General features: G+C 33.3%; 1 protein-coding gene across 1 annotated transcript in view; it reads right to left on the bottom strand.

The window, feature by feature from the left end:
• TINAG (tubulointerstitial nephritis antigen) overlaps nucleotides 1–14,136 on the bottom strand; it is a 92,762-nt gene that overhangs the window by 6,725 nt on the left and 71,901 nt on the right. Inside the window, exon 10 of the mRNA XM_034990500.1 lies at nucleotides 8,983–9,028. Within this exon, the coding sequence (XP_034846391.1) occupies nucleotides 8,983–9,028 (46 nt within the window). The remainder of the gene's footprint in view (nucleotides 1–8,982; nucleotides 9,029–14,136) is intronic.

Below are 14,136 nucleotides of genomic sequence, written 5' to 3'. Positions count from 1 at the left end.
GTATATAGGTGTTCATAGCAGTCTATTATGATCCTTTATATTCGTTGTGATGTCTCCTCTTTTATTTTTGATTTTTACTTATTTCAGTCTTATCTCCTGTTTCTTAGCCTACCTAAGGATTTGTCAATTCTGCTTGTTTCAAAAAAAAAACAGCTCTTAGTTTTGTTGATATTTTATATTGACTTTCTGGCCTCTTTTTCATTTACTGTTACTCTGATGTATATTATTTTCTTCCTTCTACTAACTTTAGGTTTAGTTTGTTCTTTTGCTAGTTAATTGAGGTATAAAATTATTTATTTGTGATCACTCCTCTTTCTTAATGTAGGCATTTAATGCTGTAATGTTTCTTCTTATAACTGTTTTTGCTGCATTCTATAGGTTTTAATATGTTGTTTTTCCATTTTTGTTTATTTCAAGATCCTTATTAATTTCTCTTTTGAGTGCTTCTCTGATCCATTGATTTTTCACAAACATGTTTTTTTCAGGAATAATTTCCACACATCTCTGAATTTTCCAATTTTTTTCTTGTTATTGATTTCTAGTTCCATGTAATTGTGGTCAGAAAAAAATACTTGGTATGATTTCAATCTTTCATTTGCTAAGACTTGTTTTGTGACTTAATATATGAACCACCCTAGAAAATGTTCTGTGTGGGCTTGAGAAGAACGTGTTTTATGCTGCTCTGGGGTGGAATGTTCAGTATATGTTAGGTCCATTGGTCTAATGTATAGTTAAAATCCAGGGTTTCCTTACTGAATTTCTGTCTGAGTAATCTGTCCATTGTTCATAGTGGAGTATTGAAGTCTTCTACTGTTATTGTATTGTCTATTTCTCTCTTCAGATCTGTAAATATTTGCTTAATTTATTTGGGTGTTCCAATGTTGGGTGCATAGCTTATATACACTTGAATTGATCCCCTTTTCATTATAAAAACCTACTTTTCTCTACAATTTTTTACTTAAAATGTTTTGTCTGATATGAGTATAGCTACCCCAGATCTCCTATGTTTTCCATTTGTATGCAATATATTTCTCCTCCTTTCACTTTGAGCCTATGTGTTTCCTTAAAGCTGAAATGAGTCTCTTGTAGCCATCATACAGCTGGGTCTTGTTTTTTAATCCATTCAGGCACTCTATGCCTTTTGATTAGAGAATTTAGTCATTTACATTTAAATTATTGATAAGTAAAAACTTAATGCTATCTTAGTATTTTCTGGCTGTTTTGTAGTTCCCTGTTTCTTTGTCATCTTTTGCTATCTTTCTTATGGGTGATGATTTTCCATAGTGGTATGCTTTAATTCCTTTCCTTTTAACCTCTGAATCTACTGAAGGTTTTCATTTTGTGGTTACCACAACACTTATATAAAATATCTTATACATATAACAGTCTATTTTATATTGATAACAACTTAACTTTGATCACATGCAAAACTCTATGCTTTTACTCCATACATGATTTATGTATTTGATGTCATAATTTACTTCTTTTTATATTGACTCTTTGCCTTCTTCATCAGTCCTGACATCATAAAGGAGCGCTTTCAAAACTGTGTCTAAAATTATGACTTCAATTTACCACTTCAAGGATGGAATGGCCTTAAATTAGCTAGAAATGAGACCGCAACAAAGTGTGTGGGAGTTTTAGCAACAATAAACTAAACTGAATTCTGATTTCTAAACTTTTTATTCAGTTCCAATATGTATACTTCCAAAGATAAGAAGTTAAATAATATTAGTCATAACTTAAGGTGAACTGTCAAAGATAATATTTTTAAATTCTTGTAACTATGATATGTAGCACTGTACCTATTCTCATTCAGATGTCTGAAAATTATTACTACCCACATTTCATCATTAGATCTTTGGTAAAGTCAGAAGATTATGTGATGTTTTTATAAGCAAATGCAAATTTATGTACTAATGAGAGCTAACCCCATAGGTTTGCAAAAAAATACATTATAAATTATAAAGAGCAGTACTTAGTAAATCAGCACTAATAAAAGGCACCTCAGAATATGTGTTTTGTTTATTAATCTTATTCTTCCTACTGTTATTTCTTCCATTCCCTCATCAATTTTTTGTTGTTTCTTCCAAATGCCTGAATTTTTAAAAATCTAATTATAAAGGAATGGGTAAAAATGTAGGGAAGAAATTTTCTAATGATTTAAATTTCTGAAGATTTTTAAATCTTCTTTTGAGATATATAGTACAGTCACATGTATAAACTATATTAATAATAAGTGCACAGTTTAGTGAGTTTATACACGTTTATGAGGTTCATGCCTATGTAACCTCCATGAAGATCAAGATAAAAACCATTTCTAGAATTCCAGAAGGTCTACCATGTTCCCTCCCTGTCAATATCTACTTTCCTATCTACCATTAGTTCTTCCTGGAATTGATGCTTTTAATAATGCAGTAATGCATTCTTTTATTCAATAAATAAATATATGTGTTATAGCATATATAACTAATTTATTATGTTTAATTGCTGTGTATTTTTTATTATATATCTGTACCACAATTTTTTTATCCATTCTCCTGTGGATAAACATAATGAACATAAGTAGTTGTACCATCTACACATTTAACAGTAGAATGAAAGTTCTGTTACTCCATGTTCTTACCCATACTTGGTAATATCAATCCTTTTAATTTAAGCCAGTCTAGTGAATGTGTGATATCTCACTGTGGTTTTAATTGGCATTTGCTGGACAGCTAATCATGTTGAACACCTTTTCATATATTGGCTTGCCATTTGGATTTCTTCATTTGTGAAGTTCAAATCTGTTGTCCAGTATTGTTACTGAGCTATTGTTATTTATTTTTTCTTTCTTCCAGTGTATCTGTAAGAATTTTATATATTCTACATGTGAGTCCTTGCCACGTAGATAGATGATAGGTAGATAAATAGATGATAGATAGCTAGAGAGATGATAGATGATGATGATAGATAGATAGATAGATAGATAATAGACAGATGATAGATAATCTTCTCTCAGTTTGTTTTACCTTTTCTATCACATAATGCTGTCTTCTGATAGTTTCTATTTTAATGTAGTCTGATCATTTTTTCTCACAAAATTTATCCATTTTCTGTGCAGTTTAAGAAAGCTTTCCCTAATTGATATTAACATATTTGTCTAAGTTTTCTTCTACAGGTTTTATTATTTTGCGATCACACTTTAGTCTGCTCCACTTCAAATTAGTTTTGCATGTATTTTGTGAGTTAGGGGTCAAGGTTCAGTTTTTTTTTCCATATGAAAAGAAAGTTGCTGTAGCTAAGGCATTGATAAACTATGGATCATGGACAAATCTGGTCAGTAACATTTGGTACAGATCATGAGCTGAGTGTTTTGTTTTGATTTTTTTCCCTTAAAGAGTTGTAAAGCAACAAAAATAGAATATATAACAGAGACTTGTTGTGACCCCCAAAATGTAAATTATTTGCTACCTGGCCACTTACAGAAAAAAAACAAAACAAAATAAAACAAAAAACCCTGCTAACCTTGGTCTAGAAGTGTTTATTATAGTCTCCTTTCTCAATTGAAATTCAGTGGTTTCTTTATTGTAAAACAAGTGACCATATCCTGTGCTTTAAATCCAGATTATTTGTTTTGTGCTATCAGCCCATTCTTTTGTTAATAAAATTTTTTTTTCCAGTTGTATTGATATATAACTGACATGCATCAGTGTATCTAAGTTTAAGGTGTAATAATGGTTTGACTTATATATATTTTGAAATGATTACTACAACAAGTTTAGTTAATATCTATCACCTTCTTTAGGTGAAATAAAGAGAAAAAGCAAAAAAAAAAAGACAAAAAATTTCCTGATGAGAATGCTTAGGATTTACTGTCTTAACAACTTTCACGCATATCATACAGCATTATTAATTACAGTTATTATGCTATATATTATAACCTTAGTACTTATTTATCTTATAACTGGGAGTTTGTACCTTTGACCACCTTTCTCCTACTCTTACTGCCCTCAACCCCTACCTCTATTAATCACAGATATGTTCTCTTTTTCTATGATTTTGAGGGTTGGTTTGTTTTAGTTAATACATATAAGTGAGATCCTATAATATCTGTCTTTGTCTGACTTTATTTCACTTAGCATAATGCCCTCAAGTTTCATCCATGCTGTTGCAAATGGCAAGATTTCCTCCTTTCTGGCTGAATAGTATTCCATTGCACATATATACCACCATTTTTTTTTAATCCATTGATTGGTTTATAGACAGTCCCATATCTTAGCTATTATAAATAATGCTGCTATGAACACGAGGGTGCAAATATGTTTTCAAGTTAGTGGTTTCATTTCCTTCGAATATATTCCCAGAAATGGAATTGCTGGCTCACACGGTAGTTCTATTTTTAATGTTTTGAGGATCCTTCATAACGTCTTCAATAGTGGCTGTACCATTATATAATTCTGCCAACAATGCACCAGGGTTTCCTTTCCTCCATATCCTTCCTAGCATTTATTATCTTTTGTCTTTTTGATGATGACCATTCTAACAGGCGTGGGGTGATACCTCCTGGTGGCTTTGACTTACATTTCCCTAACGACTAGTGCTGCTGAGCATCTTTTCATGTACCTGTTGGCCATTTTTATGTCTTCCTTGGAGCTAAGTCTGTTCAGATTCTTTGCTCATTTGTTATTCTCATTATTTGTTTCCTTGCTACTGAATTGTAGGAGTTCCTTAAATATTTTGGATATTAAACCCTATTCAGAAATATGACTTACAAATATTTTCTCCATTCCATAGGTTGACTTTCATTTGTTGCTTTTGTTTTTATTTTTGCTTTGTTATGTGGAAGCTTTTTAGTTTGATGTAGTCCCACTTGTTTATTTTTTTGTCACTTGTGCCTTTGGTGACATATCCCAGAAGTGATTGCAAAGATCAATATTAGGGAGTGTTTTCCCTGTTTTCTTCTAGGCACTTTATAGTTTCAGGTCTTACATTTAAATCTTTAATCCATTTTGAGTTACTTTTTGCAAGTGGTGTGAAATAGAGGTCCAATTTTATCCTTTTGCATGTGAATATCCAGTATTCTCAACATCATTTATTAAAGAATACCTTTCCCTAGCCAGCCATTAGTTAATGCTACTTTTTTCCGAGAGAAACTTACCCTTTTAAAAACTCTGGCTGTTTTAAAATTTCTTTCTTTATCTTTTATATTAAACTATTTAATTATGAAATTCCTGGGTATGGTTTTCTTGATTTCTCTTTCATGGAGTTTATTGAACTTCCTGAATCTTTGGGTTGATGTCCTTCAGTTTTGGAAAACTATTGGCCATCATGTTTTTAAATATTGATTCTGGCTCATTTTCTCTCTCTCTCTCTTCCTCCCTTAATCCTTCTGAGAATACAATTACATATATGTTAAATCATTTGATTGTGTTCTACCATTTGATTGTATTTACACTGTTCTGTACTTGCTTTTGTTTTTTCATTGTTTTTCTCTGTGTACTACAAGTTGGATATAATTTTATTGAATTTTATTTAAGACCACTAATTCTGTTCGCTATTTAACACATACAGTGAGTTCTTAATTTCAAACGCTGCACTCACAAATTCAATGATTCACATTTTAAATATATTTAAATCCTTTGTTAAAATTCTCCATCTTTCATGCTTTTTAAAATGTTTTTTACAATGATTATTTTAAAGCCTACATCTAAAGTATTATCTATTGCTTCTATTGACAGTTTTTCCCCTTAGTTATTGGTCACATTTTTCTGCTTCACGTCTCATAATTTTTAAATGTATGCTGGATATGTTGCCCTAATAAATAGAGATTGACCTTGGTATTATTTTCCTAAGAAGGTTAGCCCTTTCTTCTGCTAAAGAAATATGGTAAGGGACTAATCACCTCAATTTGTGCAGAAACTAAGTTGGGTCAGGGCTGGAGATAAGGTTTTGTTAAGCTCAGTACACACCTGATTTAAAATGGGAGGGGGGGGCTATGCCTATTATGTTTGTGTTTCAGGCTCTCTTCCAATGGGACTTCTCCTGTAGGTTCTTCAAGACTGCAGACTTCACTGCCTTTCATCGCTCTCCTCAGCTACTCACCCTGTTCAAGCACTCAGTAAATATTCCATAGGAAGAAATGGCTGTGTGTTTCAGGTTCCTCTAAATTCGAATCCAGTTGGATTCTCTTTCTCTTAGAGGTCTCTCTCTCTCTGCATATTTCAAATGTAATCAGCTTGTGCCCAGCCCTACCGAATGCTCACAGACAGAAAATCTTCTCCAGATTCAGGTTTCTCATTTCTTTAAAAATATGAGTTTGCAAAATTAATTCTGATGTTATTTTCAACTTATTTAGTGGAATATATGTCTTATTTTTATGTATTACATTTTACTTAGTAATGGAAGTCATCCATTTTTATTATAATTTACTATATTGTAGGCCTACTTGCAAATATTTTAAAACATTCATATATAATTGTGAGCAGATAAAACTTCTCTGAACTTTTCAGTGCTCTTGCAAAAAAAATTTAATCCCCTGACACACAAAAAGTGTATATGATATAGAGATAGAGAATATTTGCTTTCACTTCTGCCAGAAATATTTTATCTTCACATTCAATGAGAATTAGATCTGTCGCCATTTGTCTAGTTAATTGATTTGATCCAAAAGGATAATTAAACTTCTCTTATCTCCCCAAGAGGGCCAAAGAGTCAAAGACCAGACAAGGTCTAAATTCATCCCATGGTGCCAGGAGTACTAGAACATTATCTCCCTTGGTATTTATATGTTAAAAGGGATGAAGTTCGGCATTTACAGACATTATCTGTGTTTATCTGGCCCTCAGAAAGACATACTTATATTCCTAAGGGTAAGGGTAAGAACACAAGACCCTTTCTATCCCATCTTAATGGATTTTTTTTCTCTCCTTGCAAGAAAGGAGGAGGCTGCCTGTCTCTTATATAGATAGATGGAGAAAATCCCCTGTTCTCTATCCCTCATTTATGAGGTTTCAGGTGCTACCTGTATGGAAAACGTTGTTGCCTCTTATCACTGCCAGAGTAAAGTGTGAGGACCCATGTGGTGACATGTGGCTGTTGATCTGGATGTGAGCATCAGTTAAGTACTCTTTTCTTCTGGCCCAAGTTCTTTAATTCAAATGGGATAACATCTCAGACCCTTCATACTTCTTGGCAAAACAGTAGTACTAGTTAAGGATTTCATATTTTAATTAAACCAAACGTTAATTTTTATGTAAAATGAAAACTATTTTAGTTACTTGAGTAAATTTTTCCTGAATGCACACATTAATGTTATTCATTCACTCATTCAACAAGTATTGTGCATATTCCCAATATGTACCAGGCACTTTGCTTTGTCCTTTGGACAGAGTGGTAAATAAGGCCAATATGATACTGGCCCAAGATGATGATATAGTTAAGTGGAGAAAAAGATCAACCAAAATGTGCAACTTAATAAAATATGGTAATTTTTAGTCTGATTCTCATCCTTACTACTGACATTAAACAATTATCTAAAAGAGTCACAACAGAAAGAAATCTTGCCTGTGTGCCCATGAAATATAGTTTTCTTTGAAATTTTTTGACAGGTAGTAAGTTCAGAATTGATAGTAATTGCAACAAAAATAATTTAAAAGGATAGTATAGTATACATATATGTGTTGGATATATAAGAGTGAGTAAGTTAGTGTATGTGCATGTGTGTATATGTCTGTGTGTACACTACCCATGAGGCTCCAGGGTGGAAATGATGAGGTTGAAGGTGAGAGGGTCACAGAAAGTTCTCTTGTGCACTTCCATTCATGGGTACTCCATAAACAGCTATGAGGTGTTATATGCTACAAACTGTTGTGAATTCAGTATCTTAATCAAAGAATTTGGTTTTGCCTCTAAATATTATATTATGAAATTGAATAACTGTTTAAACTCATTTAGTAGAAATCCCATACAGAAACTTAACTGTAGGCATTCAAAAAACATATCCCCTCCATAAACTATGAATTTTAACTATTGAGCATTCATGTTAATTACTGGCTACTGCAAGCTTCATCCTTATGAAGATAATGATATTTAAGAAAGCTCAGTTCAAATACAAAGAAGCATCATTCTATTTAAAAGCAAAATACCTCCATGTATCAACAAGATAGATATAAGGGGTAACCACATATTTGGGTGATTGATTTTTGTGAGTGCCTTGTGAAGAAATCTAATTATCAAGAGTCACCCTGATGAGTTTCACTCCTAATAGTTAATGTTTTATAAGTTATAATATGCTCTCTACTGCATATATTCAAATGCAAATTTCATAATGAATATCATTACCTATTCATTCTATTTCTGCTTTTTTGCAGAAATTAAAACTAAAATTAAAATATACATAACATAAGGACCTGGGACAATTCACCGAAGTTCATTGTAATTAACTGAATATTTGAGGTAATATGTTCCAGTCTTCTTTAAACTTTTTCTTACATTTAACTTTCTATAATTTTTTAGACTAGACATTGTTTCTTTCTCAGTGAAGAAACATGTATGTCATAATTGGCAAGAACAAAAATAAAACACTTTACCAGTAGGAAATATTATGTTTACATAAAATATCAATATGTATAATTGATTATAACATTACAAAGCCATCATCCATAGCAAAAAAAAAAAAAAATGGAAGAACACAAAACTGACATATGAGAGAAGTCTAACCATTAATACAGCTGATAACAAAATGTTTTCCTGGTGATTCTCACTTTGAAAAAAAATACTGATTCTTCATTTATAATTTAAAATAAGAGGAGTAGAGAAAAACTATTACTATAATATAAATGATATAAAAATATAATGATTTTTCTGCTGGAGGAAATACCATTATTACAAATAATATTACAGTGACTTAGGAAAGGACTAACACAAATCAGGAAGTAGAGGCTCAGATGATTCTAAAATACTCACTTCGCAGTAGAAAGTCAGTTGGATAGAGTTACATACCCAGAATTTTTCTTTCTGCCCTTGTGCTCCTTTCAGTGTTCCCCATCTACAAATAATAATAAAAAACATTGGCATGGTTAAAAATGATTGATTTGAATTTTGATAAAATGTAAATTATTGCCAGAATTTTATCTTTTCTATTTTCCTTATGGCCTCAGCCTGGTTTACTATGGAATTGTCATCATAGCCCGACAAAAATGTGCCTGTGCAGTTTTCTTTTTGACCATAATGTTATTTACTTGCTCAGAATATACTCATTTAGGGGCGCCTGGGTGGCTCAGTCGTTAAGCGTCTGCCTTTGGCTCAGGTCATGGTCCCGGGGTCCTGGGATCGAGCCCCGCATCGGGCTCTCGGCTCTGCGGGGAGCCTGCTTCTCCCTCTCCCACTCCCCCTGCTTATGTTCCCTCATTCGCTGTGTCTCTTTCTGTCAAATAAATAAATAAATAAAATCTTTAAAAAAAAAAAAAAGAATATACTCATTTATGTCCAAATTGATTAAAGTCAAATTCATTTATCAAAGAAGATAAATTCTAGGACAACTGAGGTATGGAGGTTTTAAAGTACTTAAAGATGTCTCCCCTCTTTACATCTGGCCCTCTGAAACTCTACCCTACATGGTGTAAACTAAAAATCTCCAAGACTACTGATAACCATAATAGAAATACAGATAACAGTTGTAGATCAAAGAATTTATGTGAAAATATATATATGTGTATATTATTTCAAAAAATAGCTATGTGCCTAATGTGAGATTTCTGTTTACACATGTATGTATGGAAATCAAATCTTTTACTCCTATAACTGGTCCATTTTCAATGTAGCATATAACAATCCAAAAAGAATCCAAACTTACAATAGCTCATGTTTTCTCTAGACTAAACCCAGTGAGGGAGATGTTAGTAACATATTCTATTTACTAATAAAATAACAAGACTTGTTTAAGAACATAGAGTGGGAGATGTTGGGCCTGGACTCCAAATCCTATGTTCTTCTTCATCTTACATTTCTCTCTTGTAAATATCCAGTCCCCAACTGCAGTGTGTCCTGAACAGCAACAGTTTTATGTGGAGAAAGCATATAGACTACCACTTTCATGTGCTGTGATGGATTGTGAGAATACAATTCTGCCCACATATCGCCCCACCAATCCCAGTATCCCTCTCTATAACAAACATTCCTTGGAGCGGGGGGGAGGGGGGGGATTCTTGAAAGAAATGCAAATTCACTCAAATATTTTCAACATGTCCATTTGGTAGAAAGCTGTTCTTAGTAGGTACAGAATAAAATGATAGCACCATGGCACAGAGATATTGTCTAAAGAAGGCAGGTTTGTGGTAGAGATCTTGGGGGCATTCAAGAAAATATTTTAATGCATATAGATCCTTTGGCACAAAGGGAGGGAAGAAAAAAATGATGTGGAAAATGGGATAATCCTGAAAAAAACAACTTTTCTTTCTCTTATTCCCGGTAGAGGCTAGGAGTGGTGATTGCAAGGCTTCCCATCTCTCTCTTGGTTTTCTGCTACACACAGGAATAGTAGACTGGAATATTTTAAGGTTTCAAATATTCTGGGCAGCTTAATGTGTAAGTTCAATCAAGTTTAATTTTGAAAACCATTCTGCAGTTTTATAATTATATTTACATCCTTGTAACTTTTCTACAAAAAGCTATTATCACCATTGACAAAAATTACCATTCACAATAAGTGCTCCCAAATCTTCAAAGGTCATTATGTACTTCAGGTAGTAGGTCATATCTGAAACTTTGAGTTGCTCATTTTCTACTCATTTATCATGACTCTCACAACAATTTCAAAAAGCCTTTCCCGCAATCAAATTTCCTTTTAGGTGGTCCGGCTACTAGTTACTTTAGCTATTTACATAAAACACAAGAGTAAATCAAAAGTATCTAAGGAAACATTCAACTCCAAAATAAAGCAGGTAGGAGAGGAATCCCATATCTGAGATTCCACCAAATACATGAGAAGTTCAGGGCAGTTTTGCTTGAGGCCCTAATGAGCCTCCTAAGAAAGAATGGCTAATCAAAAAAGAATTATCCAACAGGACAAGCTTGATCCAGCAACTAAGCCGAGATCAAAAGACAGGAGGAGCAACTGAGAGGATAATTCTCTCATTCACATCTATCCACACTGGACTTAACTAAGTTTAGAGCTGGGGGGAAGGGCCAGACTTGTTATAAAAACCTGATAGAGCTATTTTACTAAAAACTATATATTGTATAAAACCCACTAATGACACTCAAATAGAGAGCAATACCAAGTTTCTTTCCCCTTCTGTAAGATCTTTCTGACTTCCTGGGCTCCAATGCACTGAGGATGGTGCATGGGAAGACAGGAGTATTCAACAGAGGGAATGGAAAAGACATACAAGAAAAATGCACCAGGAGTTGAGTACTGCATTTACTGTTAAGTCCTTTTCAGATACCCCTAGGCACTCTCAAAAATATTGAGACACTGGGGGCATGAAGATCCACAGTCGCATATGGGGTCCAGATTTAGCAAAACAATGACTATACATAATTCCATTACTAACAGATCAGAGACTAAATTTAAGGAAACAGAACATTTTCTCACAAAGGAGAAGAGACTTCAGAATGTATTCGTTTGTCTTATTCCCGTATTAACAAATAAATTAAAAGTGAAATAAACTACTTAATTTGAAGACATCTAAAAAATACAAACTATCATTTTTACCACTGTTCAATCACCTATTTTTTCATATGTTCCTGTACATTTTGTTAAGATTACTTAAGTAATATTTTCAATGATATAATAGACAGCAATAATTCTTATTTTGCAAATCTATCAACTTTTTGGAGTCGCTATAAGTTTCAGGAAACACTACTGTTCATTATAACTTTAACCTTTATGGAAACACATTTCTAACCTAGAGAGAATGCCAGCATTCAGATTATTACAAACATTCTCAAAATGGACAGAAAAACAAATCAAGTCTTTAAATAGAGGTGAGAGAGGAAGAAGAAAAGAAGTCCACTGAGGTTGAGAGTTTCAGAGACTAGAATGTTATAAACAAAGGATACTAACCTTGACACAAAACTCAGATAAAAAGGAGATAGCACACCTCACCAAGGAAGCTATTGTGCCGTTCCCTATGTTATACAGCCTCTATGTCAAATGACAGGCAAGGTCCATCCATCACAGGATCTAATGTTTGCACTGCAAATTTCCATTATCTTTTCTCACCTGTATCATTTTAGACAGTTGCTAAGATGGTAATCAGCCCCTAAAGTCACAGTGGGGTATTGCAGAGAAATAAACCTGTGGGTTGCTTTCTAAATATCCCATGCTTTCTGAAAGACTGGGAAAAAATCACTTTGCCCTAGGTGATTTCCCACTGGTATCATTGCAAATTCATGTAACTAAAACGTTTAACTGGTACAAAAAAGGAAGACTACTTATATTGCTTGCTTATGGGAGAGAGTTCTTCTTTTCTTGATCTATGAAGGGCATTTTCATATATATAGGTATATATATATATATATATTCCTGAATTATGGTACTAGACTTTGACTTGCCTTTATACCAGTAGGCTGAATATTCTAGAAACAGGTATATATTTCCACAAATATCCTCTTGTAAGTCAATGGCTGTCTTTGGGGACATAAGGAACTTCATTATATTCATATATATTCTAAACGTAACTATTTACACTCTTTCTTCCTTCACTTATACATCTTCATTTTAAGGACTATTCATAAACATTTCTTTAGAAAGACCAGGACCATAACCTTACTCTGTTGAGATTGTTTCCTTAACCCTGCTAATTTGAAACCAATTATACAATAGGATCACAAGTTTGAAAGACCTTGATAGTGGCTATCTTGCTTCAAGAAATTCTACTTCATATGAACTTTATACTGTTCTTTTGAATTTTTTTCTAACTCATTAAGTTAAATTGTTTCAATTATTTAAGACCTATTAATACTTATTTTAATCTCAAAATTTCATGACACCTGGGAAAATGCTAGTATTGAAAAAATCTGGGCAGCTCTCATACCACATTCCCTGAGGATGCCTGAGAACTGAGGTTTCCCGATGCTGAGTCTATGTTTACATCTCTCACTTCAAACGTGATCATTTAAGCTCTTCCTTCTGGATGGGCCTCATATGCCTACTTTTAGGTAGTTCTGGAAATACTACTCTTTTGCAGAACATCAAGAGTCTTTCCGGAGAGACCATCAATTCTGCAGGGTAAAGCATCAAAACCCATTCAAGGATGTTGTAAGATTTTGTATTACTAAGGTTATGGATATCTTTACGCATGTCCTTTTTTTTTTTTTTTTTAGATTTTTATTTATTTATTTGACAGAGAGAGACACAGCGAGAGAGGGAATACAAGCAGGGGGAGTGGGAGAGGGAGAAGCAGGCTTCCCACGGAGCAGGGAGCCCAACATGGGGCTCAATCCCAGGACCCTGGGATCATGACCTGAGCCGAAGGGAGATGCTTAACAACTGAGCCACCCAGGCGCCCCACGCAAGTCCTCTTTAAAAAGGATGTTGTTCTTTTCAGATAACAGTGCTAATTAATACTAGAATTATGAAAAGCATATCTTAATCTATTTCTAGATACCAAAATTAATTGGAACTGAGTAACTACTTTGCACAGGATTTTAAATCATAAGTGCTGTTGTTGTTTCTTCCTTGGTTTTGGTTGATTTTGTGCTTCAGGTGTGTATATTCAGTAGTGGTCACATTAGATATGGTAAATGAGAGAGAACTGAAGATATGACTTTCTTAAGGTAATATTTATATTCCCATAAATATCTCTTTCAAAAGAAAAAAAAAAAAGCACAGAATCTCTGTGTACTTCATCCACTTATTTCAGCCTTTATCCAGAAAACTTGTTTAGTACAAAGAAGATATATCTTTTGCCTTCAAGAAGCTGACAATTTAATGAGAGTGATTAAATTGTTTAAATTATTTAATTAAATTATTTAATTTAATTACTTAATTTAGTCTTAAATTACTTAAAAATCATTAATACTTCTTTTCTCTCAAAATTCAGTGACACCTGAGAAAATGCTGTATTGGAAAATTTGGGCAGCCACTGTACCACATTCCCTGAGGATGCCTGAGAATGGATGGTTCCCTATAGTGAGTGACAAATATATCTA

This window comes from Mirounga leonina, unplaced genomic scaffold (genome assembly GCF_011800145.1).
Source record: "Mirounga leonina isolate KUSES-001 unplaced genomic scaffold, KU_Mleo_1.0 Mir_53, whole genome shotgun sequence".
NCBI lineage: Eukaryota > Metazoa > Chordata > Mammalia > Carnivora > Phocidae > Mirounga > Mirounga leonina.
The sequence above is the reverse complement of the archived record's forward strand: the minus strand, read 5'-3'. Positions and strand labels throughout refer to the sequence as shown.